The sequence below is a fragment of the Cuculus canorus genome, chromosome 2 (assembly GCF_017976375.1).
Source record: "Cuculus canorus isolate bCucCan1 chromosome 2, bCucCan1.pri, whole genome shotgun sequence".
Lineage (NCBI taxonomy): Eukaryota > Metazoa > Chordata > Aves > Cuculiformes > Cuculidae > Cuculus > Cuculus canorus.
Window position 1 is genome coordinate 33,749,640 of NC_071402.1, and position 18,519 is coordinate 33,768,158.

The following is an 18,519-nucleotide window of genomic DNA, read 5'->3' on the forward strand; positions in this document are numbered from 1 at the left end:
GCTTAGGAATATATGCAGATCTGTATATACTTTTACACACACAGATATATAGCACAGTCTTTGTTTTGCCACCATGATTTAAACTACTGTATTATCTTATTTTGCCATTAATTCCATTGAATACAGTCAGTAACCCTTTCAACTTCACAGCTGGAATAAAAGTAACAAATTCTGGCTTTCAGTGACCCTAGCACCAGAAAGCTCGCTTCTCTGCTTCCCCCACCTTTTATATAGTTGACTCATGCATATCTGATGAGGCATTCCTTCATTTTAAATTTTAAAAATACCCAAGAGATAATACTCATAATGTTTAGCAAATATTAGGGCTTATTTTAACTTCCTTTTTTTGAATTATTCTGTATGAATGAATAAAGTAAACACACACTTCAGAGCTAGCTTTTACCTAGCTCTTTTGGGGGACTTGCCCTGCCTATGTAATGTTAGAAAGAAAATGATATCCCTACTCTTGGATGAGCCACGTATTGTTCCATAGAGAGTGGGTTCTAGACTGTGTTCCTGGAAATGCTGCGTTTTATATTCTATGTTTAAAAAGAAATGCATAGTTATACATTTTGCATGCCATAATCACTGCCTACAGTAACCACAGTCCAAATGAGATGTTGGGATTTGTAACTCTTCTAGTTAGGTGTCCAAACTACCACTTTCATTTTCCCTCGGGACTCTTGCATACTTTGCTGCACGGCAGTGGCTTCTTATTGCTTGCCTACATGCCTTTTAACAAAGCTCTTCTGTACCTGTAAACTATTTTATTTGGGAGTCTACTGAAAGCGTGGGAAGAGGGGTTGGATCCCCTCAGGGTGGGGAAGGAACTAACTGTAAGACTTCTGCTTCCTCTATGAGTTATGTAATAAATAGAGAGTATGGGAAAAACCTAAACATTTATAGAAGCAGCACTTACTGCCACGATTTTAATCTCTTTTCTTCTTCCTTACAGCAAACTCTATTCTATAAAGCTCTTCTTAGCCCTCTGCTTCTTTCTGGGAAGAAAGTTCCAGTTCTTTATGCTTGGGATGTCAAGATTCAGTCTTCCTTTCACCATTGGAAAGAAGTGGACAGGCTCTGATTCTACACTAGCTTATGGAAATATTGTTGGTAGGAAGAAAGGTTTATTTATCACTTCCTTGGATTTAGGAACATATATTCTGTCTAAGGAAGAGGCTTGTGAAATAAACAAGTGACTTTGTGGATCTTTTGTTTTTTACTCAGGTGCTCTACCACATGGTGCATGGACCATTATTTTAATACCTCTCACCCTTTATGAGGAAAAATAAGGCTTTCTTTAATATATTGGTGAGCAATTTTGAAAATATGTCTCATATAAAAATTTGAACTACCAGCGGAAACTAATTTAATTCATATTGATTTGAAAGCACATAATAAAAAGAGTGGCAAAGTATTGGAACAGTCTGTCCAGAGAAGTGTTGGAGCCTCCAAACCTGGAAGCGTTCAAAATACGTGTAGATATGGCACTTTGGGACATGGTTTAGTAGCCATGGTGGTGTTGGACTCATGGTTGGACTTGACGATCCTAGAAGTCTTTTCCAATTTTAATGATTCTATGATTCTATAATTTATATGACTATTAATAGTGAAATATGTGTTGTAGTTTTTAGAACAAGCGTTTTCAACTGGTGGAGACTCCAAAAGACTGTTTTAACAACAACAAGGTTATCATTAACAAGGATATACAATAAAACTAGTTGAGGAGGAAGAAAATGTTTTAAAATGTGCTTGGGAAAAGTATGTTAGACAAATCAAATGTGATTGTTGGATTTTAGAGTAGAAAGTAATGTCTGATACCACCAGTGAGGAGCCAAAGGGTTTCAGTACACAAACATATCCGTATTTAGAAAATAAGGACTCCTAATGACAGTTAATTGTTTTACCCAAATCAAATATTTTACTTATTTTGTCCTTTCCAATTTAAAGAATGTTATTGTCTCTGTTTCTTGGGTAAATGCAGCTGTCAGAAATAAAGGTCTTCACATTTAAAGTGAGCTCTGTGTGATGTCTTCATTACATAAAGTCTTGAAAAACAGCACGTGTTTAAAGTGGAAACATCTAAAGATTCAAAATTAAAATCATATTTTCCATTTTCTTAGTTTCATTTAGCTAGCACTTTGCTCCTTCTGATGTATTTTCTCCTTTTTCTAACTCCCCCTCTTTCTCTATTAAAAGCTTATGCACCTTCTAAAGAAATGGATAGCTCTTACAGGTACCTTTAATATTCTTTCTTTATTTAGCTGAGAGAAGAAATTCCAGCTCCAATGGAATGAATAAAACTTTCATTGATTTCAAGGGGTTGCTATTTGACTCCATATGTATTTACACAGTAGCAGGAGCACCTATATGGCCATATTTAAGATGAGAGTTTCCCAGAACACACCACTACTTCGGGCTCTGCAATGCTGTTATTTGCATCCACAAACACTAAGATGCCAACACCAGAGAAGAAAAAAGAAAAAAGAGAAAAGAAAAGAAAACATCTGATCTCTTTCAGGCAGCAGGGACAAAGTTATCAAGTATGAAGATGATGCAATAACATTAACATCCGCAGAGCGACAAAGCATGAGTGACAGGCTGTAAAGATGATGCAAAAGAGAAATGATTTCTGAGGGCAAGTGTTTAATCTGGTTGGGACAGAGGGCAATTATCTGTACAAAAAGCTGTATTGACTACTATAAACCCCTGGAAAACAGCTAAAGAAAAGTGGCACAAAGGTAAAAAGACATATGGAGGAATAAAAATCCGAAAAGAGCCAGCAAAGGTGAAAATCTATGTATACATCAAAGATTTCAAACTGTAGCTAAAACATTTTTCTGACACAGAAAGATAATAAACGGGTAAAAGTAAAACAAAAGATCATCAAAAAAGCTGGCTTTGATTTTTCCTGAAATATTCCTTATAATTTTATCAGGGAAAGCCATGAGTAACAGAAGATAAGTGAATACAATTCAGATTGAGTTTATTCCCACAAAAGAGTAGATTAACTGCATGCCTAGTTAAATAAATAATGAACATTATAAAAACCTTAATACAACCTAGGTAAAGAGTTTATTTTTTTAAATTTTTTTTATTTTTTTATTAAAAGCCATTGGTCTTATGAAGACAGTTCGCGCTCTGGAAAGAGAAGAAGAAGAAAAGCAGGAGAACCTGTTATGCAGGGAAGCATGTGAAGGTGGAGTAGTCACAGAGGAGATGCACATGGGTGGGATGATACCCATTTATGGCTCTTGAGTTGCAATAGAGTTTGAAAGCTATCATGTTAAGATCTTTTGCTGGAGTTTTGTCATACAACCATCAAGGCTACTTTGTTGTAAAGCTTCCATTATATGGCTGTGGAAGGAAGTGAAACAGACTTTGGAGATGTAAACATCACAACATCATTATGAGGTCCAGCTGTGAGGCCCATGTGGCTTCGCTCAGCAAGGAAATAAAAGTATTTGAGGACTGCCAAAGACGTCTTCTATTTTTGAGCCACTCTTGGAGCATCCCCTGCCCCCAGGCCACTGAACTGTTCTCTAGGCATTACAGTTTAGTATACAGCTCTGGGTAACTGCACTGGAGTTGGAAGAATGGATGAAATAATCAGATATGTAAAAGAAGAATATTTTCCACTACCTGCAAGAGGAAAAATCCTTCAGGACTTGGCTAATGCCAAATATTTTTTCCATGTCTGATATATCAGCAGGATTCTGGCATTACCTATAGGAAAAAAGACCACATGTCTGTGCACATCCAACCCACCCATAGGGAGACATTGTTTTTTTGCAGACTGCCATCTCAGTTATGTTTGGCGCATATGTTTTCCACTGGAAAATAGAAAATGTTGTGGTATACAGCATACTAAAGAGAAAATACACCTTTTACTGGGGAGGAGTAAAGAAAAAGATGACTAGAAGCTCATTCAGCTATGGAAAGACCTGGAGATTTTGAGAAAAGCTAAAAAAGTAAACCCATGAATTCTGTGTAATTAAAATAGCAAACATGGGCCAGAGTTTATATGGCAAGATCTGCAGGTAGGCTACAATAAGGTTCAAGAATTTATCAACACATCTTATCTGGCAAGCAAGGAGGAAATATTCTTTGAAAAATGATGAAGAAAAGATGGTGTCAAGATTAAATCCAACTTAAAGCAGCAAGCCAAGGGTCCTACAGTGTCTAAATGGACACAGGGATATTAGAAGTTTAGAGAAGACAAAACAGTACTTAAATGATGTAAGTTACGTGTTCACCTTCTACATGGAAGTTAGCCTATCCCTCTCTCTATTCTACATTCCAGTGCAACAGTATGGTCAAGTGTAGACCCATCTGCCATGGCTGCTAACAAATGTGAATTTCAGTACATTCATTTACAGAGGAGACTTTGGATGTGATCTGGGTGGAAATATCTCCCATCTTTACACAAGGTCCTTGTTGGTTGAAACTACCGTCACCTCACTGTTGCCAATGTCTACAAAAGACTGCTAACCAGCACTCCAAGGCTGTAGCTGCAGATATATGGACTGCAAATTGAATGAGACCTCAGAGAATCTTGATCTTACAGGCATATTTTCAAACATTTTTGATGAAAAATGCAATGGAGTAAGTCCAGTGCTGAGTTTTAGAGACAAATTTAAATAAACCTGTCTTGCCTCACATAAAATGGGGATGCAAAACAATGGAACTAAAACTCAGGATGAAATCCTTTATTAAGTATAAAATTGTATAAGTATTGCCAAGTTGACAAAATAGGTTCTCAGTCTCTATTATCTGTTAAGGAGAGCTCTTTGTGTTATTTTTCATTACATATTTTCATGATGTTCCTGTAAAGCCCTGTCGTACATGTAAGGAATGTAATTACTACAGTGCTTCTACAGTCAAACATAAGGAACTATGTTAAGGACACAGGAAAAATTTGTCTGGATGACAGAGTAACTTTTAGGTTATTAGGTTACTAACATGAAAGAAAACAAACAGGAAAAAAAAAAGAAGAAAAAAATCAAAGAAAACCCAAGAACATCAAATTAATATCTCTGATGTCAAAGTTACTGGGGTCATGGAGATTTAGAGATTAAGATAAACCCAAAAACTTAGTATAACTGGGCTCTCACACACTGAGTGTTTTCATGAAAAGGAAGCTGTCTGCTTCTTTTCCAGGTTTTAAATGGCTGAGATGCCACACTGATTCTCTGTGCATTTACGGGATTGTCACCACGTGGACACATACGCTGTTGGCATGCGAGATATTTTCTCAAAATCATAAAGAAAACTGAAGGTCCTAGTTTACATCAGAAGTTCCCAGGATCTAAATACGCACTATGCCACAACTCCAAACTATGGTACTACTACAGCATGTGCATTTGCTGTCTCCTGACAAGTGACACCATTCCTTCTGCTAAAGTCACAGTTTAGAGCACCTTGTGCTATGTCTGAATTGTGGACCCTGCAACTGATTTCAGTTTCCCACATGGAAGGTCACACACCCCAACTACATCCACTCTCCTCTCCATGTCAGGGTGACAGTTCCATACACATCAGCTTCCCCATGTCCTGGTTTCTGTAGGTGAAAAATGAAAGTGTGAAGGCCTGATAGAAACCATGATGAGAAATCTGAGAAGACAGGGACATGGCATCAGCAGGAATCCTCAGTGATCAGTCCTATTTCAGTCTCAGGTCCAGATATAAGGGTAACAGAAAGAAAATGAAAAAGAATACAGTGGATGGTGTGCTTTGGCATTGTCTTTACAAAAACTGTGGACCAGTTTGTAGGTCAAGAGAAAGAAGTAAGATAGGAAGAGAGAAAAAGAAACAAATTAAGTCCATCCAGAAGTAAGAAATTAGGCCAAACCAGTGTATTTCTTATTGTAGTTCAAACAGTACTGGGCTCAGATGAGGGACAGACAAGCAATAACACTGAATATTATTGGTCAGTTACTGACATGTTACCATAATCTTATCAAAATTTCAAATGTAGCTTTCATAGCTTTGGCACCACCTTGAGAGGAAGAAGGATGATTCAGGTACTGAAGAATTCTCTTTATCTGACTGCAGTGTGGTATTGCTTTCTGATTGTTTCTCTTCCATGGAGAAGAACTTGGACAAATCGGCAAAGGTACCTCTCTGATTTTCTGTGGCTATCTTCTTTAGTCACGGTTCAGATTTTAGTTCTTGGCCAGAGCCAAATAAGAAAATATCCTCTGACTACTAATTCTGATGAAGTGTACAGGTTCTCAATACCAAAATATTGGCTCCTATCCATATAGGTGGATACATAGAGACAAAATGGAGCTCAAGTGTAAAGCATATGTACTTACATAAATATATTTAAACTCAATTTAAATTCAGTTTTTACATATGTCCTTTACTATCTCCCTGAAAGCTAGTCTTATTCAAGGAACAAATCAACAAAAGAAACAACAAAACATGCCCCAAAAGAACATCAACTGTAAATAGCAGTAGTTTTACTTATTTATTTATATGCATAGATGTTACAAAATAGATCAAAATGATGTACATTTCTTTATAGCTTCATAGCATTAGATGTTGAAACAGGGATACAAACATCTCAGGTATAACATGTATATAGCATCATATGACAATACGAGAGAAATCTTATATTGGTAAGTTCACTGCAAGATGTGTTACACAAGCTTTCTTCTCTGAAAAACCAGATACAACCCCACCCACACAACTATAAAAAAAAAAAAATCTGAACAAGAAATGATGAAAATATATAATGAGAAGTGGGAAATGACATTTCATTGTATAAACACTAAACATTTTTTTGGCTTGGATTCAGATAGAAAGCATAGAAATATCATCATTTTCTGATCCTAAACACCTTCAGTCCTCAGAAAAAAAATTCCTTATTGCATATGAAAAAAGTGACTGTAGATGTTTACTTCTTTAATGAACCCTGCCTTTGAGCACCATTTCAATTACATTAGAGCACCTTACATGAAATGAAGATCTTTAACTCCTCGGAAGTGTTAAATTCCAATATTACCATTTACTTTTAGTGAACAAGTTTATTACCTTAAGTATTGCATCTCAGATACTTCCCAACTTACATGTTGATCTATTAAAGCTCTAGTGAGTTTGCAGCATGATGAACAGCCCAGTGATTTGAGTAATGATTGCTGCTGTGAGCTAAACATACAACCTGAGGGAGATTCCTTCTCTTCTGCTGGCCAAAAAAAAAACCCAAGCATAATTTATATGTATTGCCAGTATGAGGGATTTTTAAAGAATTTACAACCTGGTTGCCAAATGATAATATGCTAAAATCTTTTTCCACTCTTAATTTAGTATTCTGGCAGAAGACAAGGAGATAATACTGAATTGAAACCATTTCAGTCTGGTTTTCTTACACTTCACACTCCAGGTAGCTCAGCACAGTGGGGATAACTGTCAAAAGTTTATGTCTGTTCCACTGATTTTCGTGAATTTAAAAATGCATTACCTTGCAATATGAGCAAAAATTTCTTCTTCAATAGAAAATGACTATATCCTGAGTCAAAATCAGTAAATGAAGCTTAAGCAGCAAGAACTCTTGAAATTACCAATAGTACATATTTTCTTTTTTCTATTCTTGAATTAACCAGATGGATCATTGCTATTTTTTTTTTCTAGATTTTCAATTTATTGTCTATTGAAAGAAAGCAGTTTGAGAAGGCTGTGGTAATTTGAGGTTACTGTTGATAGAAGTTTATTGTTCTGCTCATGAAACAGGAAGTTTGTGCACTTTGAGATCATCAGACCTATTACGATCTGATAACCAGAGCATGCACACTTTCTATTTTGCTGAGTTTCAGCAAGCACCATAAAAACGCTGTGTTCTTGAATCCTATGAGATCATTTCATTCTAGAAGGAGAAAGCAACAGTTTTGTCTTGAAAACTTAGCAATAATGGGTAAAATTCAACAGTAACTTGGGTCTTTAAAACTCTTATTTTATTAGGGGTCATTAGAATTTAGTATCTGAGTAATGAGGATCCTTACCTCCTGCTTTTAAGAACTATATCTGATTTAACGCCTCTAAAAATCCTTCAGACATTTGAATTCCTGTTTTACCTCATATTCATGAAACTTTTTATGATAGGTAACCAATAGCTAATATACTTGTGACTGAGTTCTGTATTTCCAAAGCATGTAAAACTAAGAAATCAAGGAGCTACACAATGGACATCATTTCTCAAAGAAAATACACAAAGTCATGTGTCTTTAAAATCAAGGCCAAAAATTTTAAAGGAAACAAAGTAAATTTGCATGTATTTAAAAAAAAAAATCCTAAAACCTTTTGGATTTTTTTTGAAATCAAATGAATTTATAGGCATTTTTAACCACAAGAGGGCATCCATGACTGCAACCAGATCCTTGAAGATCCTATATGAACAGAAGTAATCTATCTATCTATCTATCTATCTATCTATCTATTTATCTATCTATCTATCTATCTATCTATCCATCTATCCATCTATATACAGGTATAGATATGGATAGATAGATACAGATATACTTACTTCTGTTGGGTCTAAACTGTGGTATAGAACATAATCGCCTAGGGAGGTTCCCTCTTTCAGAGTTCTATGGTATTTCCTAGTGTTTGTAGGGCTAGCACATGAAATCTAATTTTGATGTCCCTAAAGCTCTCGTGGAATCCAACATTGTCACTCCTGCAAAAGTTTTATTAAACCTCTCATGGTTTTCACAGAGGCCTGATCCAACTGATCTTGAATTCAGAGGGTAACAAACTTCCTCAAAGAAGAGGAACACAGAGCTTCCCAGGGAGAACTGTGCAAGGCCAAGCCCAGATGTTCTGAAGCCATTCATTATGCCACAGAGAGGGTTCAGGATCAGTAAATCCTAATCAGCAACAAACTAAAGTCGACTGTCAGAGATCTTACTCTCCTCATAATTTGTTCCACAGTCGCTTCACTGTTGTGATGAGGGGAGGGTGCTGTTTGTTTTGGTTATGGACAGGAATACAGTTTCCTCTCTGATGAGCATAAAACTCTCATTAGAGCCTGAAACAACCATAAAAAGGAACTTTGAAAGCAAATCTGGCCTAGTGGTAGTAAATTATATGCTTAGCTGAGAAAGATCTCTCAAGCATTGGAGTGTATATGGTAATATTGGAAGCAAACCTCATTTTCCACAAAAATAATGTGTAACATCAGCACCAAAACATACAGGTTAGCACCAAAAGTTATCAATTGCTACCCATCATCTTAGATGTTTAAATGAGGCAAAAAAATCACAAGCAGGTATTATAAACAGCTGCACTCCATAAGTAACGATATCAATTACTTCATTTTTACTCTTATGCTTCTCACAGTATTTTGACTAAAAATATTTTTAGCCTTATTTTAGTGTGTTTATAGTTTCATAATTTTATATATAGAACAGAACAAAAGTCTGAGCTAATTTCTCTGCCTCTTAAAGGCATACCATGCCTCTTGGAAGGAATTAATACAAATCTTCAAGGCTAGTAGAACAGCAGCTGGGGGTAGTTTGCCTCAGCATAACCTTGAACTCATCAAGGATTTTCAGCATGTATCAGAGCAGACATGCTGCCAAAGGTATCTGAAGTCTTGCACACATTTCAGTACTTTTGTTCTAGCAGCACTTGATGTCAGGTAATCACTCAGGCAGCACTGACACTTGCAATCAAAGCAGAACTATACTAGCATTTTCATTACCCAACTCGAGAGAAAAAAGACAATAGAAATCGGGGCAACTCAAATGGGTAATATAGAAAGGCCTTCGGTAAACAACTTTTTTTAAACAAAGTGAAAGGACAAATTTCATGTGGTAATCAAAATCTGATGAGCTGTAATATGCGCTGTTCAATGAAAAATATTCACCTAGTGCTTGAGTGCTAGTAGCTGGTTTTATCAGGAGCTGCTTGTATGAAATAGCTTATACCCAGATCATTTTTTGCTGCTGTCACTTACAGTGTGATTACAATAGTTAATCCCTAGCACCATTATCAGATGTTGTGAAAAAACCTGCATACCTATTTGTCAAAAGGAAAGCTTTTTATGCCCACAGAAAACAAAATATTCCACAAAATCAAGGTATTTCTAACAACTTAAAAAGTATCATATACGATAACATATATACCCGTATATATATATACTTTATATACCCGTATACATATATATATGTGTGTGTATATATATATATGTATACATATATATATACCCGTATACATATATACTTTCTGCTGAATTACAGAATTATAAATTAATTTACAATGCCTAGTCCTGTTTGGAAAGTGTACCATACAACATACAAGTTGCAAATTCCAAAGTGCATAGTCATTTATTGTCAGAGCTACTGTTGTAGGTTTCACGCTTAACCTGAACTTTTACTTCTGCTCTGCTTCCCATCTTGTATTAAAAAAAAAGGAAATACTGGTAATGTCCAGATGCACTGTTTTAACTGTGCTGTCTTTACCTCTAGAGATTTCTAATGGAGAACAAAAAAAACGTATTTGTCCCATGCATCTGTGCCAAAAACTGGTCCAGCTGGGGACTAATGACCCACCTAGTAGTTTTGTCTTACTGAATTCTCTCAACACATACATAGATAATGCAGAGAGATTGTGTTTTACTCCCAAATCAGAACTGGATTTTACTCAGCCAAAATGCTTGACTGATTAAGCACTATCTAAATCCAAGTCCCTTTGAAACCAGAAGAAAAATCATTTATATTGTCACTGTTAGGATAAAAGTTAATTAAATATTATAAGGATTTTTCTTCTAAAAGATGGAATATATTTTAAGACAATATATGTCTAGTTATTATCCTGTCAGATACAGACTTGTTACTAACCAGAAATGTCTGAATAGCCACAGATCAGTTGCTGATCTTCTCTGAGGGATCAGATTATGGACCAGTGGAGAGGGGCTGTTGGGTTTCATACACAGTACAGCCCATTTCCTCCTCCCCCCCGTTATCTCGCTGGAGAAAAAGAATTACTAACATGAAGAATTCAAAGTCTGATCTTTCTTTTTGTATCACCAATATTACACTTCATATTCTGGTGACAGATTGTCTCAAACACCTTCAAATAGACTGAATTAGTGACTTAAAGACATATACATATGTAGCACTAGTGAAATTAACCTCTGTTGTTCTGGTTGCTCTATTCGGTATTGCTTTTTAAAGGAGAAAATTTCAGAGGTCTCAATGTAGCAGTGCAAGCAGACTAAACACATATATTTCAAGTGGAGTACATTCTGCCCTGTAATGTAAAGACAAACTCAAGGCTATTTCAATAACGTAGTAGTTGTGGCACACATTTGATTTCCTCCTTTTTATAATCTATTTTTGGAGAAAACTCTAAGTTACACTGAAGGCCCGCTTTATAAATGTACTAGCAAAAACCCATAAGGTGTTCAGTTTGGGGCAGGAAATGTATGAATAAACAGATTTGGGTTTTATTAATTCATACGGATATGTTCAGGAAATAGTGCAAGTTATTTGAAAGGATGTTACCAATTTCTTTAGAAATCTGGAGGTTTTTTTCCAAATCTGTATGAGGTTTTAAATTTGCCTGATGTCTTTTATTTGGATATCCTCTTATCTAATTTTATGTCTGATCTCTCTTTGTAAGTTTCACCTGAGTTTCAGTCAAGGGGACAGTGCATATGCTGGCAAACCTATAGGGTAAGAGACAGTACGGATGTCATATATTGATATATGTTGCTTTGTAGCAATTCATGTCTTCACCTTCCAGTACAAGAATAAATATACTGCTGTAAAGCACCATTATACCATCAAGACTGTGTTCAGAAACACAGGAAGGTAGAGTTAGGCCGTGTTATTACATCAGTATATTTAAAGTGATGTAGTTTTCTATCTAATTAAGACCTTAGGTATATGAGTTAACAGCCACTGCATCTTGGCCAATGTGGTTCCTCATTCTCTCTAATTTTCCTGTCTGCACACATTGTTGATGATAGCAGCAGCTGTGTGCTGAACTCTTGGAATGCCATAAACAAATTGGTGTTGTGCATGAGGTAGGTAATATCCTGCAGTTTCTCTTGCACATATGTTTTCCTCTGCTCAGAGTCCCACTGACATTGCAGGTGAAAGCACAGGTGTAAACGGGAGGAACCATTTGGAGTGCGAGGACAAGTTGGTGCTTTGTATGTCACACCCCATTTCTAAATCACAACATTAATCAATGACCCTTCTCTTTCTGGAGCTATTATTTTTAAAAGGAAATAATCTATCTTTTAATGTGCTTTTAAAAGAACCTAATCTTCAGGACGGTACACTTGCTAAGGTGAAAATTAGTTTGCTCTCCATTAACAAAATGTTAATCTGTAGAAAACTTAATGTGAGTCTTAAATCCCAAAGTGTTAAAATCAAATTATACCTTACTTTGAAAGCTAATTACACAAAAGCATACAAAAATGAAAACATCAGAGTATTATTATAATATCTATATATATATAACATGTGCAAAATTCATTATACAAGCTTCTTGTTACTCATCCATTTAAAAAAAAAAATAATGTAAACTTTAACTTATCTAAACCAATATAAGTAGTTTGATGTTACTCCTGGGAAACAAAGATTATCAGTACAGGAGCCTCCATAGCTTGGAGGACAAGCAGAACATGGGACTCCTACTTTATATGGTGCTTCTCCAATCCAATTGCCCCTGAAAATAAATTAAAAAAAAAAAAAAAAAAGAAACAAAAAAGAAAAAGAATGCTTAGAAATTTCAGAGATAAATCATTCAATCAAACTTGTTTTGAGTGATTAAAGTTAGTACCTTCAGTGCTATTTTATAAATACCCTGCTACTGAAAACATACATTAATATATTTCTGCAGTTTTCTGACAAACATTTTTCTACCAATTCCTAAAAAACAGCAGAATGACCATGTCACCTCAGGCCAGTGGTCCATCCTATATCATTTAGTGTCTGTAGTGAGGTCTCAGACCTCTTGTTTTTGTTACAGCCAAGTGACTTTTTTACTCTCAGAACCTAGGACAGAGTATTTTTTACTGGAAGGCTATATTTATGAGAAATTAGCAACATAAGCATTAGTGCAAAGTCCTTCAGCACTTCTTTGTCTAGCGGTTATCTCAAAAGCTTGGTTTTAGAATGTGGAAAAATGAACTAAGTGGAATCTTACTCTCAAGCTGCACTGCTTTGGGTCCACATTGTGACGCTCTGTAGCTGAATTCGTGTTTAGAAAAAAGGGAAGTTGAAAACTATTTGCACCAGTAATTTATTAGAAAGAACCATATTTAGGCATTTGTAGGGGTCTCATAGATGTTTGTGGGAGGAGTAGGATGGCTCCCTTCTAGTGAATAGAGTTGTGTAATAGAGCTAGAGGAGGAAAGGGGTACAAGTCTGGAGAGAGACTATGAGAAAAGAGATAACTCTGAAAGACCTAGGAACACCTGAAAAACTCATCCAGACTTTTAGGTGCTTATATAAACGCCAGGCTTTTAGAGATTCATGTAACACTCATGATGTAGGCAGAAAGAAAGTTGAAATTAGTTTTTTTATTTAAATGTTATGTCTCACTGAGCAGAGAACTTTCCTCTAGTTTGCATGTGACGTAGTATAGCAGTGAGTAATGCAATTATTTATGAAACATTTTCTCATCCCCTATCTCCCAGCCAATAACACTGGATTAAAAGCCGTGGTTTGGGTTGTGCCTTGGAAGAAAGTCAGAATCTCTCAAATGATGTGCTCATTCCTACTTCTCTTCCAAATGGGTACAGCAGACTGATTGCTCAGGAAATATATTTCGTTTGATAACAGATATGGAAATCAAGAAAGAGTTTGCTGAAAGCTGATTTCTTCTTCATTTGCTATGCAATGCATGGCTGATTTTTGTGAACCCATTAGATAACCAGGTGCAGGGCCTTTCTAAACTTGCAGTTATTCTCCTTAACTCTTTTTTCCTGACTTCAGAAGCATAGATATTTTCCAGCATCTCAGCATGGCATCAGTGACAATTATTGGAGTTTTAAATTCTAAATCTTTGCCAAACTGAAATCTTAATAACCCATAATATGTCAGCTATAATATTTACCACTTTCATCTTCAGATGAGCTTCTGATATGCTGTTTACTCAGAGGGACACAGCCTTTATTGACTGGGAAATAGACTTCTGCATGTGTGCCCAATGTCCTTAACTCAACTAAATTAATAACTATGAATATAAACTTAAGCCAGGCAAGACCACTCAATATCCTTTTTGTGCAAGAAGTAGATCTGAAAATCCCAATTCCATTACCAATGAATCAGAGGTCTACTCAAAGTCTCATCCAGAAAAGAAGCTTGTAACTCTAGGCTTTGGCTTGCTGTTTGAGAAAGCTGAATTTTAGACTGAGCAAATATAAAATGTGATTAATATATTGTTAATGGATACACAAACAATGCATCAGTTTGCAATAATATTTAATATATAAAATCATTCTTCTCCTACATACGAACATAAGAGAAGTATTTTAGAAAGTCTATAAATTTTCATTTTTTTTTTTTCAAATCCATGTATATAAAAAATAGAATTTGGGTTTCTGTTATAAAATTTGACTTCACCTTGTCCATGTTGTGGAGCTACAAGTCAGATACAGCTTTTGCTGCCTGATACTCCTCACATTCATTTCTTACCACCCTTTTCTAGTAGATATTAAAGACAAAAAGACAGAGAAATCTCCTTGATATTCAGAGATGGGTTTTTTTCCTAAGTCAGTTTTCTTAATAAATCCTATCTTTTTTAAATTGCAAAGTCTTTAAAAATCCTTTTACTCATGTAATAGCTAGAATAATGACATATTCTTGCATATTCTTTACCACAAATGGACCTGTGCCACTGAGAACTTATGGAAAACACTCTCTATTAATAATACTTCCATTCCTATGCAGAACTATGGCCTTGCCTAATATTATACAGACAGAGAAACCAACCATCTATGCTGTCCCTGCTGTTTTTGAAGCACTCTTCCAAGCCAGACCTCAAATTGAAGCTCTTCCAGAGCCACACTTTATTGATTTATTCTTCACTCAGATGTAAGCTTGGGCTTATATCCAGGAAATTCATTGCTTCATTTCAATCTAACACAGATCTCTGCACGGACCACCTATGGGTGTCTATACTTTAAAGAACCCTAATATCAAAGCAAAGATGAGATTTTTAGACACCAAGCTTATGTAGATGGAGTTTGTAGGAAACCTGTGCTATAGACACCATTATGCAGCATGGTTATAAGTAAAGGTATCTCGTAGGCAAAAACGTGTGTTCACAGTGTATCAGAGTCCTGATCTACAGTGGAATTGCATAGCATTATAAGTGGTAGACAGTGTAAAATCTCACCCTGATTATATATAAGACAGTGAAGAATTAAGGAATTTAAAGCAAAGCCAAATCAGCCTAAAGAAGGAAGACAAAAAGAATTAAAACAATAATAACAAAAGTAAGAGAAAACAATTTTTTCATTTTGTTCCATACACATTAATTCCTTTTCATCTTTCTATAACAAAGTCATGCATTTGCTGTATGTTAATGTGTAAAGTTAGAATGAAGGAGCAGCTCACAGAAAAAGAACAAATAGAGGTCAAACTCCAGAAAGGACCAAAACATGCATAAGCATAAAACCAAACAATATTAAAAGAAAGCAACTCACTTTGGGGCATAGTTGCATACCAAGTAAACAGCTCGTCGCCAAACAGATCCCCAGACGTTCATATTGTGGCATGTGTGGATTGCGCAGCCTATACGATTGGAAGTGGCCCAAACCATCTGAATAAATATTTATCATTGGTGAAGTTCAAATTGAAAAGAAATATATATATATATATATACACATTTATTTGAGAGAGATCTATAAATACATCACAGAAAAGTCCAGCTTTGAATAGTAGATTTTGAATAGAAGAATGTAATTTATATAACCTGTGTGTAATGGGTGCACATGGGTCCATAACATCGCATGGGGCACCTGGGGTTGCAGTCCTGAGGATAAGGGAAAGCATAATCCTTCACCTCATCATACCACGGCTTTACCAGCTGGAGAATAGATCGATACCTAGGTTTGTTTAAAATACAGAAAGAAAAACATGTCATTTTAGATTAGGTATTCAGGAACTTTCTGCTGTTAATCCCTCTGATGCATGTCACCTATAGACACAGTTCTCCATGCATCACTTGGTGCACAGTATTAAGCAATAATAATCCTAAGACAAGTGAACACGGATATAAATTATTGCTAGAATACTAGATGACACTTGCAACAGTATAAGACATGGATCTCAAAGGGTGTTCAAAGGCTGACAAAATAACTATTTTGTCTAGTGCATCTGCCTACCTTCCAGTCCTTACAGACAGGTTCTGGCCCAAGAATCTCAGTAAGTAGGAAGGACCATGGTCCCAAATGCAAGTAGCAGCCCAGGCCTCTGCGGATTTAGCAAGAGTTTCATCCCAAACCTGAAAATAAAATATCCTTAGCAGTGGAACCAAAAAAGCAAATAGCAATTATGGCACAAGAACACAAGAAGCAAGTATCTTAACTTACAAATGTACTATGATAACACATCAGATGTGTAACCTAGGCAGAGAGCTTTTGAATTCAGAAAATTGTGGGGCAGTAGGTACAGCATCTAGCAGGATTTGCCTTGATGCTGGACAGAATTCCTACCCACATCATCAGAGGAAGCCAAGTATTCAGATCTCTTCTATTTTTTTTCTGGAAAAGGTTTTCCCTGAACAGGCATTCTCCTACCATTGAGATCCATGTATGGAGAGGCATGAAATATTGGATGGCACTGAGATGGAAGTTATAGCAAGGGAGAGGCGCACAGAAAAGAACAGCGCAGCACAGGTATTACATATCCCACAAAACCCCAACACATTTGAAATAGGATCTCAGGAGGTGTGTGTGGCAGCTTTTCATATTTGAGGCCACAAGGTCAAAAAAAGGGAATCCACAAAGGCAAAAACTATGAATAGTTTCCAGGCGTAGTATGAGTTTCATCATTTTATTCTGCGTGGGAACTGACATTGCTCCTTGCCTGGAATAAAATGATAACAGCACTGTAAGAACAGACACATTGACTTCTTAAGTTCTCCTCCAATGGCTGGAACATGACAAATAAACTTAAACATTGTCTCCCTTATACGCTTTTCTTGCTCACTTGCATGCTTGATTTGTAACTCCATTGTTTTCTCCACAGCAATTAGGTTTGCAGTAATGGAGATATCAGCAAGAGAACCTACAGCACCACTGGAGCTCTAGAAAAAGAATATCTCACTGTTGTATTACAGTACACGCAAATCCTAGTACAACTTAGTGTATCAGTGATACTTAAGTAGGCCATGCATCCTGGAATTAGATGTGTATATTGAATACTCCAAGTCGAGTACTTTGGTGCAGGACAGTTTTAGTGAATTGCAAGTAGAAAGCCAGAAATAGCATGTGGTAAAACTGCCTACTCAGCCCATTGCAGCTTTTTAAACACAAACTTAAACTCATAAATCTTTAGCGGCTATAAAATGCAGAGTATACTCTCTGAGGTATGGAATAAGAAGTAAAAGCAGAGATAAACTTACCAAAGAATAAGGTGGCCCACATCACAAATATTTTCTGTTCTATGAGCTAATACTGATTTCTAACACTGAATGTATAGTTTTAATTTCATAAACCTGCAGAGTGGAAAGACTGACCATTGATGATGGACTAGGACAGTAAATCATACCCTGACTTTGTGTCATAGTTTGGGAAATTTCTCAAACTGAAAAGGGCAAACTCAATAAATTGAACCAAACTTTTGCCAATATGGAGTGCGTAAAGTGCCTCCTAGATTAAAGCTGAAGAAGTGTAGCAGAGATCAATGTGAACTCTTACTACAAATGATTTTTCAGTCAACTGAAACCACCTTATGGAAAGTAAGATAGATGGTGCTTAGAGCAGAACACATTTACACCTGTTCAAAAAAAGGTCCCAAAACAAAGTTAAAGCAAATTGCCAGTAAAAGAACAAAATACAAATGTTAAGAAGAACCACGATAAGAAGGAATGGTCTTCAAGCCAGGAAATACTTTGACTTCAGCTTTGAAATAAATGGAGTTTATCGGAGGAGTTAGAGATAAACCCATGACATCGGAAGAGAAGGCTAAGCTGGATCACTAGGGCACAAGAACAGGGACTTGGGGCTGCTACAGCACCATACAAAAGGCAGGAAATGCTCCAGGAGCACAAGAGGTAGAAAACTGTAAAGACATTTGTCCTGATTTGTAATCCTGAGATTAAGTAAATTAGCTGCATGTGGCCAGTATACAACTAACTCTTTACAATCTCTGTGGTATATTAGTGCTTCCAAAAAGAGGGCTTAAAGAGGGCAACAGTAGATACAATCATAAAAGTATGCCTAGGAAGTGTGCCTGAGTGGGGCTACAGTAGGCGTTTGAAGCTTGCGGAACAGAGGAGCACATGGATCCAGTGCACGGGTCCAACACAGCTGCCTGGTGCACATCCTTAAGG

General features: G+C 36.3%; 1 protein-coding gene across 1 annotated transcript in view; it reads right to left on the reverse strand.

The window, feature by feature from the left end:
• Nucleotides 1-5,285: 5,285 nt before the first annotated feature.
• PI15 (peptidase inhibitor 15) overlaps nucleotides 5,286-18,519 on the reverse strand; it is a 29,579-nt gene continuing 16,345 nt past the window's right edge. The window contains exons 3-6 of the mRNA XM_009570917.2: nucleotides 16,349-16,467; nucleotides 15,937-16,069; nucleotides 15,668-15,783; nucleotides 5,286-12,681 (exon numbers count right to left, since the gene is read on the reverse strand). Of these exons, the coding sequence (XP_009569212.1) occupies nucleotides 12,546-12,681; nucleotides 15,668-15,783; nucleotides 15,937-16,069; nucleotides 16,349-16,467 (504 nt within the window). The 3' untranslated portion in view covers nucleotides 5,286-12,545. The remainder of the gene's footprint in view (nucleotides 12,682-15,667; nucleotides 15,784-15,936; nucleotides 16,070-16,348; nucleotides 16,468-18,519) is intronic.